This window comes from Plectropomus leopardus, chromosome 18 (genome assembly GCF_008729295.1).
Source record: "Plectropomus leopardus isolate mb chromosome 18, YSFRI_Pleo_2.0, whole genome shotgun sequence".
NCBI lineage: Eukaryota > Metazoa > Chordata > Actinopteri > Perciformes > Serranidae > Plectropomus > Plectropomus leopardus.
The window spans coordinates 25,278,623-25,295,928 of record NC_056480.1 but is presented as its reverse complement, the minus strand read 5'-3'; the positions used below and the strand labels follow the sequence as shown (position 1 = coordinate 25,295,928).

At 36.4% G+C, this 17,306-nt stretch overlaps 1 protein-coding gene across 1 annotated transcript in view; it reads left to right on the top strand.

Annotated features, from left to right (window-relative positions):
- LOC121958267 (collagen alpha-1(IX) chain-like) overlaps nt 1-17,306 on the top strand; it is a 38,545-nt gene that overhangs the window by 9,093 nt on the left and 12,146 nt on the right. Inside the window, 15 exon segments of the mRNA XM_042507155.1 lie at nt 1,094-1,165; nt 2,563-2,692; nt 7,138-7,534; nt 7,878-7,958; nt 10,200-10,217; nt 10,637-10,726; nt 11,296-11,331; nt 13,544-13,615; nt 13,707-13,751; nt 13,853-13,888; nt 14,528-14,551; nt 14,656-14,709; nt 15,483-15,554; nt 16,235-16,273; nt 16,448-16,504. Coding sequence (XP_042363089.1) covers nt 1,094-1,165; nt 2,563-2,692; nt 7,138-7,534; nt 7,878-7,958; nt 10,200-10,217; nt 10,637-10,726; nt 11,296-11,331; nt 13,544-13,615; nt 13,707-13,751; nt 13,853-13,888; nt 14,528-14,551; nt 14,656-14,709; nt 15,483-15,554; nt 16,235-16,273; nt 16,448-16,504 — 1,223 coding nt within the window.

Sequence of the window (17,306 nt, the reverse complement as noted above, 5' to 3'; positions counted from 1 at the left end):
CAGATTATTCCAACACCACATGAATGCAACCAAAGCTTACTGGGATTTCTGCTACTTACTACTTAAGGAACGACAAAGTTTTGGTCATTTCTGTAACAATAATTGAGCTCACGCAGCCAATCTACATACAAGTGAAATGCTGAACCAATGCATTAAAATGAATATTTAATTTTTTATTAATATAAACTTTTACAGTATTGGTAATGCAATGTGGGGCAGGTAGCAACAGCTGTCAAACATGCAGGTACTGTAACAGGGTCACTTTAAAACATGATACCATGTTTGACAGAAAACTCATAAGGTTGGATTCAAACATGCATTCACTCAAAAGAACCAATGAATTGGTTAGCCAATCACTGTTAAACATCTTCGGACCTGCAGAACTTGTACTAAGCAGGTGTTGACTCCTTATCCTGTTGACTCGAGGCTTTTCTGAATTCACGCATTACCATCCCTTTGTTCGCGGTATTGAAAAACTAGGCCAGTCTTTCATTTTGTACACGAGTGAAACAAAAACTCAGCCAACATAAAAGAATTGTTTTTTTTTCGGCGCAAGAAACCATAACTATCACAGTTTAAATCAAATGGCTGCGTGATGAATTGCAGGTTGCCGTTTTCACCAAAGCAGACTCCTGTCTTGATAAATCATACACATAAATAAAAAGGGAAAGTGACTCAGCTGCCATATTGACCTTCTGAAATGTTTGGATGACATATGGCTGTGGACCCAGTCATGCAACAGCGGCTGCCACATAAATCAGCGTTATGTTTCCATCTCTGAGGACATATTTGGATCACAAGGAGTGTCTGAGCGGTCTGCATCATAAATCTCAAACAATGTTTTGATCAGTGTTTTTTGAATGTGTGAATGTGTTATGTACTGTAAAAGAAACTCTCATTAAAAATGCACCGCAGTACATCGTGATGCTAATCCGCTCTGACATTAAAGACCTTGCTTCTCCCTTGTGTTTGTCTCCTGGAATACTAAAACTGAATTAACTTGACCGATAATATATTACATTTCTTAACTTTCTTAACAGCACAGTGTTATAAGGATAACAAGATTATTGTTTTTTTTTCTTTGCTCCAACAGAACTGGATCTCAACCGATTGGATGGAGATACCGTCTGCCCACCAATGAGAAGCGGACAAGATGACCTTCCAGGTAAAAGTCAGCTTGTGTTTGAACAGAAGTAAAAGCAGCAGATGAAGCTGCTGTAAAACCACAAACCTCATAAATCTCTAAAAAAGAAAATAAACTATCTAAAGAAAGGCGGTGAGTTAAATTAGTTGATTAGGGTGGGCTGCCTCTTGCCTCAAAACACCTCTGGATTTCAAATGAGGCAAATAAAATGTTCCACTTGAGCTTTACGGAATTTGAGTCGGAACAATCTGAACTCAGCAAGAATGTAATTGCTCACCGCTGCTGTGTTTCAAACACATCTGCGCTCATGCTGTTTGGTGGTTTGAAAAAGTGACATGCTGTTGAATAGAAAAGTGTGATTTAACTCCTTAACTTTCCTCACTCAGTAAGAAGCAATGGAAAATGTTTTCTTTGCATTTTTTAAAAATAAAAACGTGTCCTTTAATAAATATATTATACTCTTACTGAGTGAGGAAAGTTAAGGAGTTAAATCACACTTTTCTATTATATATATATATATATATATATATATATATATATATATATATATATATATATATAAAACAGAAAGTGAATATTTAAATTACAAACTATGTACTATTTTAATGCTTGTAATATGTTACACAGATTAAATTGTGACCATGGAATTGGTAATAATAATAATAATTAGTAATATTTGGTATTAACAGCATTGAATAGTCATCCTTTTTTCAGAATTTCATAAAATTTGTATTGTATTACTACTGTTATTATAAACCATTTGGTTAAGCTTCAGACGGTAAAATATCATACCATATATATATATATATATATATATATATGTATCCATGTATGAATGTATCAATCTAGTGATGATCAGATTGCTTTTTTTTAATTTCTTAGCAAATAGTCAATTTTAACGCGATTAGATTAGCTTCACTTTTACCATTAAAGGCCAAATCAACTGTTTGTTTGAGCTTTTTAAATGAAATAAAAATGAATTGCCCTTATTAGATTTAATTTTTTTGTATAAATCTTAAACAATGGCTCAGTAAGACATCTGAAACTTTAGCATTTTAAATACATCTGCGGCTGCCTACCTTTGAAAATCCCACTCCGTAGAGCTTTTTTGTTACTTTTTTAAAGACACAGTGGCATCTAGTGGATTCTTTTTGCATAGCATATCTAAACTGAATGGTAGAGAAGGCTTTATGAAGTAGAGTTCAAGTTTAAGATATAGTGACTCAAAATGTGCTCTACCAAATGGTTGAGCAGGACATTGAAGGGTTTCCTTATTTTCGCAAAGGCTAATGTTAATGCTGTGCGTTTACTTATGTTATAACTATATCTGCTACTTCTGCCATTACTTTCTGTAATAAGAGCAAGAATTAAGATGTTTTTAGTGCAGCTGCTATATGTATTATATGTTATCTTCGTAGGTTTTGATCTGATCACACAGTTCCAGTTGGACGTGATCCCACTGAAAGGCGTGAGGAAGGTGGACGGCTCCACTTCCCACCAGGTGGCCTACCGCCTCGACAGAGAGGCCAACTTCCAAATTCCAACCATGTAAGTACAGTACAGAGGCTTTAAAAGAAAACTGATAAAAACACTCAGGCAGCAGTGGTCCTCTTGGTGCAGGTGTTGCATTATTACAGGTCTGCCGCAGATGTTCCTGCATGGCGAGCAGCATATAATTGGTGGAGAAAAAACATGTCTGGACGTATTTAGTGTCTCTTAGATACAAAGGCAGAGGAGAGGCTTTTCTGTGTTTGTGTGTGTATAAGTGGGGGATTGGAAAAGCATATTTCTTTAGGGCCTTTGGATCTGCAGGAAATGTGCTGTCAAAATATTTCACCATGCCTTTTTGGTAATGATTTATCTTCTGTTGTATGTACTCTTTTGAAGGTTTGGCGTGAACAAAGACAGCACTACCTTCCTGTCAACAATTTCCTAGTTTTTAATAAATGTTAGTTGTAGCAACATGGCCAGATCGACCTGCTTGGGGATCCTGGGGCAAAAATAAGTTGTAATATCCTAATCAGTTAAGCTTAAAATCAGTGAATCCTACATTTCCTATTATGCAACAGATCACATATTCTGGAAAAAATTTGATCTTGAAAAATGTTGGTAAAATGATTACGTCATTGTGCTAATTAGTGCTATTGGTTAGTTTCAGGCTAATGGTATGTTTCATCTTAAAAAAATAGTCCTATATGAAGTTGCTTATATCAAGTGAAAAACAACCTTTCTTATATGTAAATGATTTTTAATACAAGCATCACGTTATTTAATGAATTCATGTAAAAATGTCTTGAAACCAGCAGCAGGTGTGCCTGATGTGCCTGTACCACCTTAATCTAAAATTGGCACACCCACCCAAATCCTAGGAAATGATTTAACAACAAATTTTAAAAATCCTAATATATATATTTTTTAATGTCCCGTTAACAAGCTGCACAGTTGAATGCTTTTTTTGACTATTTAATCTGCTCACTGGCTGATTAAACAGTTTATCCATTCTTTCATTTTAAAGGAGCTGACAGAGACTTTGAATAATAATGACATTTTTTCATGATCTAAACCCGAGCCCCACTGGCTTGCACTGTGATGCGTTGTTATGGAACCTCTTTAGAGCCTCTTTTAGTACAACCAAACTTGAACAAGACTTTTTTTTTTTTTCTCCTACCAAAAAGTTCAAATGAACTGAAAACACACTGAAACAGTGACAGATGGTTATGTTACCTAACCAGTGCTGTTGCCAGGCAATTTGTCAACGGATGGCACCCATCTGTTGCTCACATTGGCAACGCTCTCAATAATTCAGAACTTTAAGCCTTGATAAAGTTTAATCAAATGAGTAATATATAATTTCGCTCCCTTTATCAGTTGTCATGTACGAGGAAAATAGCTCAAACCCTTTAAACCCAAGCAAATTAGCTTGATTCCTGTCTGTCAAAAACATGGGAAGAAAGAAGAAATGACCCAAGAAATTGTTAAAAAGTACAACAAAATTGCCTGAAAATAAGTTTATAAAAAGAAAATAAAAATAAAGAAAGAAAAATAAAATACAAAAAAAAAAAAATAACCAGGGGAAAAGGTGTCTAGTGGAGCATAATAATTTTAAAATAATTTTATGTTATTATGACAATTATAAATATAGTCTTTCCCCAGTTTTTTCTCTAGCTTTTTAAGAATAATATTCTATATCTACTTATTTCACGCAGTTTCTTACCAGGTTTACAGTTGCTTTTTTTCCCATTGTTTGAAAGAATTTTCACCAATATGCTCAGGGTTCAAGGGTTTACTTTAGTTTTACTTTTAGTTTTAGTTTTTTTAATACTTTTGGAAGTCTGACAGCAGCATATGAAAAAAAAAAGCTTGAGAGATTTTTATTTGTTAAGAAGTTGCTGTTGTTTAGTCAGTCATTTCTACACAGGCTGCAAAGATGTTTATATTTTAACGTGGGTGTCTATGTAGGCTGACTGGCATATGGAGCCAAAGTGGCCATCAGAGGAACTGCAGTTTTTGGCACTTTCACACTGGAATCTTTTTTCAGAGGTTGCAGCTTGTTTGTTTTGACGACGTCTCTCAAGAGACAAACTGAGTAGCAATCCTCATGACTAAATTTGTGACAAGTTAGTGGAATGCCCCATCTTTAGAAATAGTCAAATAATCACAAACCAAATGACACATATCGAACCTGCTGCTTTCAGGGACCTCTGAGGTCTTTGGTCCTGGGTCACAGCTTACCACTTTGCCCAGTCTATAATGCAGCCCTGTGTAGGAATGACTGACTAATCAGTTGTTAAGAAGTTGCTGTTGTTAAGAATTTAATCGACCATGTGAAATTTAATTGCTATGTAATGCTGTCAAATTATATGCAACGTGTTTCTGTGAGTTTTGATTGTAAATAAAAAAATCATAGGGTATTGTTTGAAAAACACTTGTTTTTTTTTTCAAATAACGATTAATCGCTCATCAATTTGACCAATAATTGATTAAAGAAAGTGCTTACGATTTGAAACTCTGGTAGCAATATCAGAGCAGATCTCAGTGATTTGCGCTTCAGTAAGGTATTGAAAAACATGCCAAAAGCACAATTTCACTGAACTAGTTTGAGTACAGAGTGTGCAGGTTAATGGCTTTGCCACTTTACATAACCAAAGACGTCCCCTGGTGTTCCCCAGTGTGCCTGTTCCACTCTGTTTTGGCTAATCTTTCCCTGCAGGCCAGCTTTCCTTAAAAGCTGTTATGTAACTCGCTGGCACCCTGCGCCTACACCACTCGGGTCTGTCACACTGAATGTAAATACATGTTTATTTCCTCCATCAGTCCCATGGCCACAGACTGTGCTTTGAAGTCCATCCCTGACACCCAGCTTTATGCTGCACACCCTCCCTTTTTTTATCTGCAGGACAAAAGCAGCACATAGTTTAGACTTTCTCACCTCAGGCAAACCTAGAGTGGTCTTCATTTGCTTTACTGGCTTACAGGAAACTCTTTTTTTTATTGCTTCACCTTGATCATTTACAAGATGGTAAAAGTCCGGCTGCAGCGCCCATCTATGAGCACACCACCTACTGAGAATCTGGCTTGTTAAAAACACAGAGAGCAGCAGACTGTGGATGCTAACCAGGGCTGCATGTTGTAATTGGGGCAATGATTTATGCACTGAGGCAGCCTCTTTCACAGTATCTCTGATATAATAGCACACCTTGTTTCCTTGAAGCACGTAGCTTTAATTTATTTGTGTTTTAAGTTAATTTTTGACCACTGATTTGATGATGTTGTTGGTGATTGGTGTGCATGCAGAAACTTCATCGTTAACTATTTGAAACCTGGAGCACAGCACTGCTTTCAGATGTCTTTCACAAGTATTTAAACTTTTGAACTCTGAGAAAATAATTTTCAATAAGGCAATGAGCAACTTGGTTAAAAATGTTCCACAAATTGCAATAAGGTAGTTAGTTAGTAGTTTTTTAACAGTTTTAGAAAACTTTTTTAAAAAGTTTTAAAACATTTTTTAAAGCTAGGAAAAGATATTGAGCAAAAAAAAGCTAGGGAAAACTATATTTATAATTATCATAAATACATATTTAAAATTATTTTGCTGTATTTCTAAGCACCTTTTTTGGATAATTTCCTCGTTTGTGTGTTTGTTTAACATTCTTTTTCTTTTTAAAAACTATTTTCAGATAATTTTCTTGTACTTACTTATACTAATTTCTTGCTTATTTTTGTGTCATTTTGTCTTTCATTGCTCATTGCCGCCTTCTTATGTTTTTGAAAGACTCAGTTTGCTCAGGTCTGAAGGGGTTGAAGCGGTAGTTTGGATGTTTTGAAGTGGGGATGTATGGGATACTTAACCATAGAAAAACCTTTAAAACCTGAGCATACTGACTTGATTTCTTTCAAAAACATAGGAAGAGGGCAACAAGCAACCTACCAAGAATGACCCAAAAACTAGCAAGAAATTGTTAAAAAGTTACAAGACAATTACCTGAAATTAAGAAAAAAAACAAAAGAAAAGTGAAAAACCAAGAAAAGAAGAAAACAAAGAAAAGACAAGACAAGAAAATGAGTTCAAGAAAGTGCTAAAAAGTTTTGTTTTTTTTCTGTTACATAATTTTAAATATAACATTAAGAGACATTTTTTGGAAATGTTTCCCTCGTTTTTTAATAATATTTAATTATAACCCCCATCTCTCACCACACCCCCACTCTCCGGAAATATTTATACTTTTAAACATATACTAAAAGCCTATCTTTTTTAGTTTATGTAGTGTCTTACCATTACAATTTTATGGTTTATAACTATTTTATTTATTAAGATCCATTTTTTTCAAGATCTATTTTTGCTTAATTGCTATGTTGTTCTTGTTTTTGTTTCTTCAGTCAAACTGCGTAGCACTTTGAATTGCATTTGATTTGTTTGAAAGGTGCTAAATGAATCAAATTTGATTGATTGATTAATCGATTGATTGAACCCCTGTGCTCATTTTCCCCATCAGGCTGAACTTCCCTCGCGGCTTCCCTGATGAGTACTCCTTCATGGTAACCTTCCGCATGATCAAAAATACTGTGAACAAGGTGTGGAACGTCTGGCAAATAGTGGACGAAGACGGCCAAAAGCAGGCCGGAATGAGGCTGAACGGCGACCAGCAGGCTCTGGAGTACTTCCTAATGGGCGCAGACGGCAACCTCCAGACGGTCACATTCCCCGGCCTCTCTGTGCTCTTCAACACCAAGTGGCACAAAGTGATGATTGGCGTGGAGCACGAGCAGGTCACGCTTTACGTGGATTGCCAGCCTGTGGATCGGAAGCCCATCAAGGGCAAAGGTCCCATCAACACAGAGGGAGACACTCTCATTGGCAGGCTGGACACTGATCCCGACGCCTCCGTGGTGGTAAGCGAGGATGGAGTATCGCTGGCTGCATTTAATCACGCTCACTAAGTCTACTTATCAGAAATGGTGCTCTCTGTGAACAAACAGGTTTATATGTGTGCTGAGCTCTGCTATAATTCTAAAGTGCTGCTGTCACAGCAAAGCTGCTCAGCTGGGTTCCAGGGGAGGGAAAAAAAAGAAAAAGTTAATCCCTGCAGAAAATAACATTGGCGAAACATCGAGCTCAACAACCCATAGAGAGAGCTGATTCAAAAGTACAAAGAAATAACTGCAGCATGAAGAAGCAGTTCAAGATTCTTAGCCAGTGTCACGACTGAAGAATGCATTTAACATCTCTTTTCAGTTTGAACTCCAGTGGATGTTGATTCACTGCGACCCGAAGAGGGCCCAGAGAGAGAGCTGCAACGAGCTGCCTGCCACCGAGGTACAGTAACAAGGACTCGGATCTGCTCAGCATCAGCTGTGGTTTGTGGTTTTTATTCAGGTTGATAAGCACGCTGAGAGAAAAACAAGGGCAGAAATGCTGAGATGGAGTTGCAGATGTATAAAATTGCCAAGCAGTTTCCTGTAGCACATCCAGAGGTTGCACTTCATCCAAAACAATTTGCAAGTTGGACATCAGCAGATTGGAGCTGTAACCCCAAACAAACATGTCTTGGAAGCAGAGCTGTTAAGGCAGACATGATCTCATTGGCTGTGTTAAAACCTCAGCGCATGGAGCCAAAGCACTGCTTGGCTGAGTGGCGAGCTTTAATAACGAAGAGGAAGTTTGATCAAATTTTAAAACATGCGAGACTGGAAAGCCAACACACATTGTGTGCATAGTGCAAGATTTTTGTGGTTAGCATTTTGTCGAAAGTCAGCACAGAAAATAACACTTGCGGTAATGTTAGCTGGCAGGGTTTGGAACATAAAAACAAGTAGCACACAACGCCTAACAACAACATAGTTTTTGCATGGTTACATCTGACTGAGAAGTTATTGCACTGACTTTGCCCAACAAAAATTTGGACAGGATGAATTAAAAGTCTTGGCAATGGGCTGTATAACAACTTACACATGTTGCCCTGCCTGTAGTTACTTTCCCTGTACAGTCACAACCTGCTCCTACTTGATTACCAGCTGACAGGAACACAATTTAACACCTGCTTCCTGCAGTTTAGGACCATTAAAATCAGTTTTTCTCCACCCATGTTGCTGAGAAAGCACAGCGAGCTAGTAACATCAAACAATAGAGCTTATGCTGAAAAATCTATGGAAATAGCTTTTTTTCATACATTTATTCCTACTTTTTGTATTTGCCGTGACGATGCCTTGAAATTTTATTAACGAGTTTATTTTTTCGAACCAACATCAGTCCTAATCATAAATGTCAAATATTCATTAATTTTCAGAAATTAAACCCTTTTTTGTCATGATGCCACTATGTTTTTAGATGACAATAATAATTATTTTAATATACTACAGTAGAGAAAAAAAATTAACTATTTTAAAAATGCTACGTGCAAAGTATTTTGTTGGTCTTTTCTTTTTCTTTTTTTTTTTTTTTGATTATCACAGCCCAGAATATGTCAATGATCAGCAGCAACATTGATTGTGACAGTACTCCTAGTGGAAATAGCAGGTGTTTTTTCTATATGCCAAATATGGTAAAAAGTACAAATAAAAAATAAATTAAAAAAGACATCATCATGTGGAAAATAGTAAAAAATTATGAATTACAAGACAAAATCCCAGAATGTCACCCAGACATAAAACATTGCATTTTTTTATGCTGTGATGGCTGTGGTATCAAAAATTGTACTTAACAGTATGAATGTAACAGCTTTGTTTACACTGTGTATTTTAGACTTATAATAGGAGCTGCGTTAGAAATTACAAGATTAAACAAAAATACTCAATTTCGCGAAGATTTGCCCTAACCCTAGCCAAAATTTTCAACCAAAAAAAAAAAAAAAAAGACAAATGAAAAGCATGTAATATGTGCCAAACAGTCCCTATGGGTTACAGAGAGTTTACAATTACTGCCAATAGGGCACAATTGTATAAGAGTGGCAATCCCTTTTGGACTGACTGACACTTTTACATTGGACTGCAAATGCAACGTGATGTATCCACTAGAAAAGTTTGGACAGAATTATCCCGAAATGAAAACACACACCCATTACGTAAGGCTGTGTATAGTTTATAGCATTCATGACCAAATATTATCTTTGACTTGAATGTGGCTTTAGCACAGTTAATGAGATTTCTGCCTGAGAGAAATACTTGTAGCCTGTAATGAAAATGCCACTCTGCTGTCTCACATCTCATTCTGCAGAAAGTCTGCCGCACCATGAATTAGAATCAGCTCGAGTGTTGTTGGTTTTTTTTTTATTCAGTCACTTGTATCAAGATGCAAATATTCCTTCTCACTGTAGCCAGAAATATTTCCTGGCCTGTGGTGCGCTCTATTAGATCTCAGGCTAACATTCCTGCATCGGAGCTGTGAGGTGGTTCTGTACATGGGGGGGGTGTGTTGGTACTATGGGCTGTTTATTCAAATGACAGCATGATATCTACTCACTACTATGACTATGAGCAGGCTTCTGCTGACACGTTTGGTGAGGGTGGTGTGACTACTTTCACTAACTCTCCCTTTATCTGATTTCTCTTGCTTCTTCAGATGTATGCCAATGCTGAGGTATTTATCGATCTTCTCTACTTTCTTTTTGCTTTGTAATTTTGAGCCAATAATCTACTTCAGTGCTTGGGTTGCCTAATTACCTCATTGCTTTGTTCTAAATCTAATTTATGGTAATGATTTTGCTTGTTTGCTGTTTTGGAGCACAGAAATATAGAATTATACCCGAAATGTCTCAAATCAGAAACATGCCCGCAGGCTATAAAAAGACACATTTAGGCTTCTGTTAGCTTTACATAAACATATATATATTAAATAAAATTGGGTATGATGTAAAGTTTGCATAAATGGTTTGATGAGTCTAATTCATTGAGGTATATGTCTTTTTAATTGAAAAATTCTGTTTTTAAAAGTTATATTTATAGATTTTATTAAGTCTTTTTCACTGTCATTTGCTGACTCATTGTCTCCACTCTCAGCCTGACAAATCAGTCCCAGGCCCCCCAGGACAACCTGGCCCAGAGGGCCCTCGAGGGCCCCCAGGAGAAAACGGCAGAGATGGAAGAGATGTAAGCGTTTCCTTCTTGATAATTCTTTTTCTCCCTGTGTTCTTTCCACAAACCCCTGAAGTCATTTGTTTTCTGAATCAGGTCTATTAACCCTCTGAACCCTGAGCAAACTGGTTTGATTTTTTCACAAGGAGGAAAAAAAGGCAATGAGCAAGAGCAAGAAATTAATAGATTTAAAAAATGGTTTCTAAAAAGTTAGGGGAAATGTCTTAAGGGAAAAAAAAGAAAAAAGCTAGGAAAAAATAGATTATAATCATCATAATTTCATATTTAAAATGGTTACAAAATTATATATTATATAATGATATATTTTATGCCCATTTTTCAGGTTTTTTCATATTTTGTTTTGTTTTGTTTTTTTTAACTTTAACTATTTTTTAACTATTATTTCACTATTTTCTGGTATTTTTTGGGACATTTCTTCTTTTGTTGTTCATTGCCTTTTTCCAATTTTTGTTTAAATAAATGATGTGGAGTTGCTCAGGTTTTACAGGGTTACCATAGAGCCATTATTCTTCTTCTTTATGTCTCTACTTTCTTTAACTATGTTATTTTATGTGTCTCTGCAGGGTCTTCCAGGTTCTTCTGGCAGTCCCGGTGCTCCTGTAAGTGTGAAATTCTGAATAATGTTCTCACAAAATACTAAACTTTGTGGATCTATTCTCTGTTTTTTGTGTGATATCTCCAGAAAACCATTTCTTTTACCTCTGTAGCCACACATTTACAGAGTCTCAAAACTGATTTGTAAGAAAATATGACCTGAGCTTGCCTGAAATCAGACAGAACTGCAAACTCATCACACTGTTTCCATCTTCAGTCTGACATCGCATCAATTTTCCCCAACCAATTACTAGAGACCCAAATATTCTCCTGAATCTAACACACGTTTAAGTTCACACTCAGTATGTTTACATGCACAGTTTAGTCGAGCTATTGTCATAGCTCGATTAGGTCATTTCATTAGACTATTGTCCTTGTCCCAGTATACAAGCACTGTAGGAGAATCAATTATTTGATGGAAGTATGTTCAACTTAACCAAGGCATGTGGAGATATGTCCTCTTTCAATTAAATGCAATAAACATCTATTATTTATACAGTCTATAAAATAGAACCAAATCACAATCATAACTGTTTATTTACAATAAATTCGGGGTAGAAAACCATCATTAAAAATATAACCAAATAGCACTGAGCAAACTTGCCTTCAACAATTAGTTTTAAGCCTCCTAAAACAAAACAATATCAGTTTAAGTGTAGCCTACACTATAGTGAGGATATTTTCACTATTTTACCTTGCTTTATAACAGGCCTTACTGACAGGAATTTGATGTAAAGTTATCAAAAACATCATTTTACTCCACTGAACGTCGGAGCTGCTGCTCTGCCACTGCCTTCATCAGTTGCTGTGGAAAATAAAGAGGAGCAAATATTCAAATATAGTCTACATTAAACTGAAGTGTACACTATATTTGCTGCAGCCTCGTCCACAGCAGGACATCGCTTAGCTTCCATGCCACTGTTGTGGGACTGTCCTTTATTTATCAGAGGAGGAGGGTGGCAGGGGGGTCACTTTTTTATTTATTTATTTTTATTTATTTTTTTATTTTTTCTTTAAAGCCCTCAGGATGTGCGCATGGCTCTAATGCAAATTTTGAGCCAGTGAAGAGAAGTCTGTTAATCAGTGGATATTGTTTTTTTGTGATTGCGAAATGACTCTTTTCTTGGATAACATTTGGAAAGTCTAAAAGATTAATTTTTTTAGACTGCCATTTGAGCTAGCAAAGTGTTGAAACGGAAATCAGTCACTCCGCCAATGGAAGTTACCCAGCTGGCCGTGCTCTGCTGTTGTAAGTCTAGTGCACAAGCCTCATGAGCCCATCGATCCAGGTATTCTTTTCCCAAAAAAAAACCCTTTTTTTTTAACTTCATGCACCAATTAGCAGCTCTCACATGAATGAACGGGGCCAAGCATCCATGACTATATCTAGACTTTCTTAATACATCCAAGGTATAAACAAACAAGAAGACAACAGTGAATGGCCACACGATAACTGACAGTATTAATAAACTCAACAGCACAAACACAACTCGGTAGCCCGCCATTGTTGTTATTGTTGTCCCCTTGCGCATGGCTATTTATCTAAAATGTAATGCACAAAGTGCAGGCATGTCGTCACCGTTCTCACAGAATCTGCAAATTGCCAGTTTACACGGTGACAGAAGAAGTGGCGTTTTTCAAAAAAATTACACTGTGGAAGCTGGTTTCAAAAGTGTGCATTTTCAGGCCCCTAAAATATGTTGTCATGTGAATGAAAGGCCAAACCGTGACAAAAGTTTAACGTTTCAAGCAACCATAACAGTCGTTTTATTGAAAAGACATCCAGCACAGAGATGTCTGTCTTTGCAGATGATCAATGTACTGCACTCTATAATGAACTTTACACCAGTTTAGTTGTCTTCCTAGTGACGTAACATTCTTCTTTCAGACACAAATAACAAAATGTATTTGCGCTGATACATTACAGACCCGGACCTTTTTTATTACTGTTCCTGATTGAACCTGAGGGTTAAGGGGAGGCAACATGTTTACTGGTACCTCCGTCGTTTGTCATCGCTCCTTTTCCCGTCCAACCTCATTGTTATCTGCATAGCCTTACACAAGCTCGAGATGTTGCTGATCTAAGAAACAACCAGAGCGGCCCACCTTTCATTGATTAAATGTTGACTGTCTCTGCCTCTGTGTATCTTAGCAACAGAGCCAAGAGATGCAGGGAGATGATAAAGCTGTTTTATTCCTGTTGTGTCTGTTTCCTAGGGCAGCAAAGGGGAGCAGGGCGAGATCGGTCTTCCTGGACAGCGAGGCCTGCCTGGCCATCCAGGAGCAAGTGTATGAAACATCACTTCATCCACTGACACACGCTCTTTTCTAATTTCTGCCAGTGCTGTTTGTGTGTGACTGTGTGTTGGTGTGTCTGCAGGGTCCTTCTGGTCCAATGGGTCCCAGAGGGCCTGTCGGTGAGAGAGTAAGTACTAATTTACATTGCTCCAAAATAATTCACTCATTAGAAAAATGATTATTAGACACAGACAATGTTAATGATTTGTTTTTTTCTTCTGACTATAGGGACTCCCTGGCTTTCCTGGACCTCCAGGTGCTCCTGTAAGTGTAGAAATCTTTAATTAAACCTTTAAAACCTGAGCAAATTGGTTTGATTTTTTCAAAAACATGGACAGAAGTCAATAAGCATGTTTGGTCCAAAAATTAGCAAGAAATTAGAAAAAAGTTACAGGAAAATTTCCTGAAAATAAGCAAAAAAAAAAAAGAAAGAAAAGTTAAAAGACCCTTCAAAATGCTGAAATTACAATAGATATATATGGGGTATTTTGTGAAACATATTTTCAAATATAAAATTATTATTAATATTCGTATAGTTTTCTGGACATTTACCCTATTCTGTTGGAGTATTTTCTAAAAATCCTCCTCTCTATTTTAAAAACTAATTATTAGGCAATCTTCTTGTCACCTTTTACTAATTTCTTGCTATTTGTGGAATATTATTGCCAAGTCGATTATTGCCTTTTTACCCATGTTTTAGAAAGAAATCATGGGTAAAAAGGCAAAAATCATCTGCTCTGGTAAGGATTAAATAGATTGTAAAACGTGTATGAACGCAGTAGAAGAAAACTGATGTCAATCCAGGTTTCAAAGCGTTAAAGCAACATGCATGTCGATAACATTGTAACTAACTATGAAGAAAGTAACACTACTAACCTGTATCTTCTGTCTGTTGTTTCACAGGGCCCAGCAAGTGAAGGACCCCCTGTACGTGACTGCAGGATCAGCTGTTTAAATCTGAAACACTGTTGAAATGGTTTGACATTGGTTACAGATCCAGTGAATGTACTGTGTGTGTCTGTCTCTCACAGGGACCACCAGGAAAACCAGGAACCCCAGGAGATGAAGGAAACATCGGGCCTGAGGTCAGTCATAACAAACATTTACAATTCAGTACATTAACCCTTTGAAACCTGAGCAAACTGGCTTGATTTCTTTTTAAAACGCATCGGAAGATGGCAGCTTTACAGAAATGTAAAAATTATCTGCTAATAAGCCCTTCCTCCAAAAAAAGACAAACAAGGAAACCTATGACCTAAAAAACTGCTGAAAAAAATTATATATATATATATTTTATTTTGTATTGGGGTAAATAGCTTCTGAAAGGCGTCTAAATGCAGCACAAGAAAACTGATGTCAATCCAGGTTTCAAAGGGTTTATGTGTAGAACAAGCACATTAACTACTCATGTATTGTAATACTGTTAAGTTCTTGTACTTTACATAAACAATAATGATAATGATAATAATAATAATAATAATTTATAAGAGACAAAATAAACACATGAAAAAACATCAATAATCAAAAGGAAATGAAAGGAATTTTAAAAAACAGATTTATGTGATTTTATTGACATTTTAATCAAAAGCAAGTGTGCCATATAACATCACAATTTGCTCTGGAGATCTAAACAATAACATACACAACCACAAATAACAAATACGTTATTACATTATATAATATATATATATATATATATTATATATATATATATATATATATATATATATATATATATATATATAATATATATATATATATATATATATATATATATATACATATACATATGATATAACCATATGATATGATAGCTTTCTTTCAAGTGTTTGATGTTAAATGTCTCCTGTACTTACAGGGTCCACCTGGACCCAGAGGGACAGCTGGCATCGCAGGTCCTCCTGGCCCTCCTGGTCCTCCAGGGCCTGTGGTAAGAAGAAGAACTAACCCTTATTTTATTAACATCCACTAATTTATTTTTCATACATTGCATACAATACACAAATCTGTAATGTCATTCATTTTCTTTCTTTCTTATTATTATTTGGGCATCTTAAATCTTCCATATTTGAAAGCTTATGTGCAGATACTGTTATTTATGATTACAGCTAGTTATTGCTACTTACTTATTACTTGATATCTCTGTATTTGACATGCCAACAATGACAAGAATATTGTTACTAAACATGAATTATTTGGAAAAAGCCTTTGAAACTGAGGCAGAGACATTTGGATGCTAAATTATTCCGTGCATCCCTTTTGTGGAAAATCATTAGAGGCTCCAGACAATCTAAAATAATTTAGTGTACAACTGAGTTTATCATTCTAAAATTGTTCAAATGGAAAATTCTGTATCTGCATTTTTTTTCCATTGAACCTCAATATCAGCCACAAACTGCATACTGACCACCTAATGAGCACATTAATATCATCATCTGTATTCAGGCACTCATAAATTTCCTCTCAAACTCAAATTTCCAAGTGAAATTTTGAGTTTATTGGTGACGCTGCACTCTTTTCACATTACCTCTCTGGGAATTTCTGCCGGCGGATTTATGTCGACATCTAAATCCCCGCGGCTCTTTTAGATGTCACTCTGCTGTGTTTTAGGGACCGCCCGGTGCCAGCAATGAGGGAAGCGGGGAAGCTGTGAGTCTTTTACTGTCTTTCTCACTTGCCAAATGTTTCCTGGATGCATGGCAATTGGACTGGTGACAGTGAATTTCTGATTAAACTGACTGATTGAAGTTAAGAGGCTCTGCAGCAGTCGTGTCTGTTGACTATCTGACTGTCTGTTCCGTCTGTCCCGTCTCTCATTGGTAGTGTCCTGCCGCCTGTCCTGCTGGACCACAGGGACTGGCTGGGCTGCCAGGGATGAAGGTGAGGAATGTCAATGTCAATAAAAAACTTTATTTTTTTTGGATTACATAACACTTTAGACTGAGTTGTGACTTAGTTATGAGTGAGTTAGTGACTCGAATGAGACTCTGTTGGTTCATTCTGCAGTTTTGACAAAGCTCAGATGACTTAAAGCATTTATCATCATGAATTTAGTCACTTCCTAAATTAAAATGACGACTGTTTAACTGACAGAGTGAAGTAATTTATCTGCATAATGTAGATTTTGAAGAACCATTGAATAAATAATAATGACAGGAACAAGCAAGGTGGAAGGTACACACATCCGCAGGACTTATACAAGTGCTGAATCAAAAAAACAAACCAAGGCAAGAATCAAATTAAAGATCTGCACACTGCATTAGAAGCATCCAATAAATGTTAATAGTGCTACATTTGGATCTAATGGAGATGTTCGCTATAACCCTGGTGATTCATTAACCTTTGAAACTTGAGCAAAATGGTTTGCTTTCTTTTAAAAACAAGATCAACTTAAAAAATATACTGGACACTATTTTTTCATGTTTTTGTGTCTAAATGACTAATGGGAACAACATTTTTGATACTGTTCCAATAATGAGCGAGACAAAACAGGCTGTAAAATATCCACACAGAGCAATTGGGAACTGTCAATTTATGTCCATCAGAAGTGCTAGTTTTTTTCCACTGACAGGCACAGATTATTTAAGTGTCTGACAACATTGTAAGGTAACATGCTGAGGATCTTTAGAGAGGTCTATCGTTCTGTCAAAGAGTGGGATCCTTTTTGTTCAACCAGAAAAAG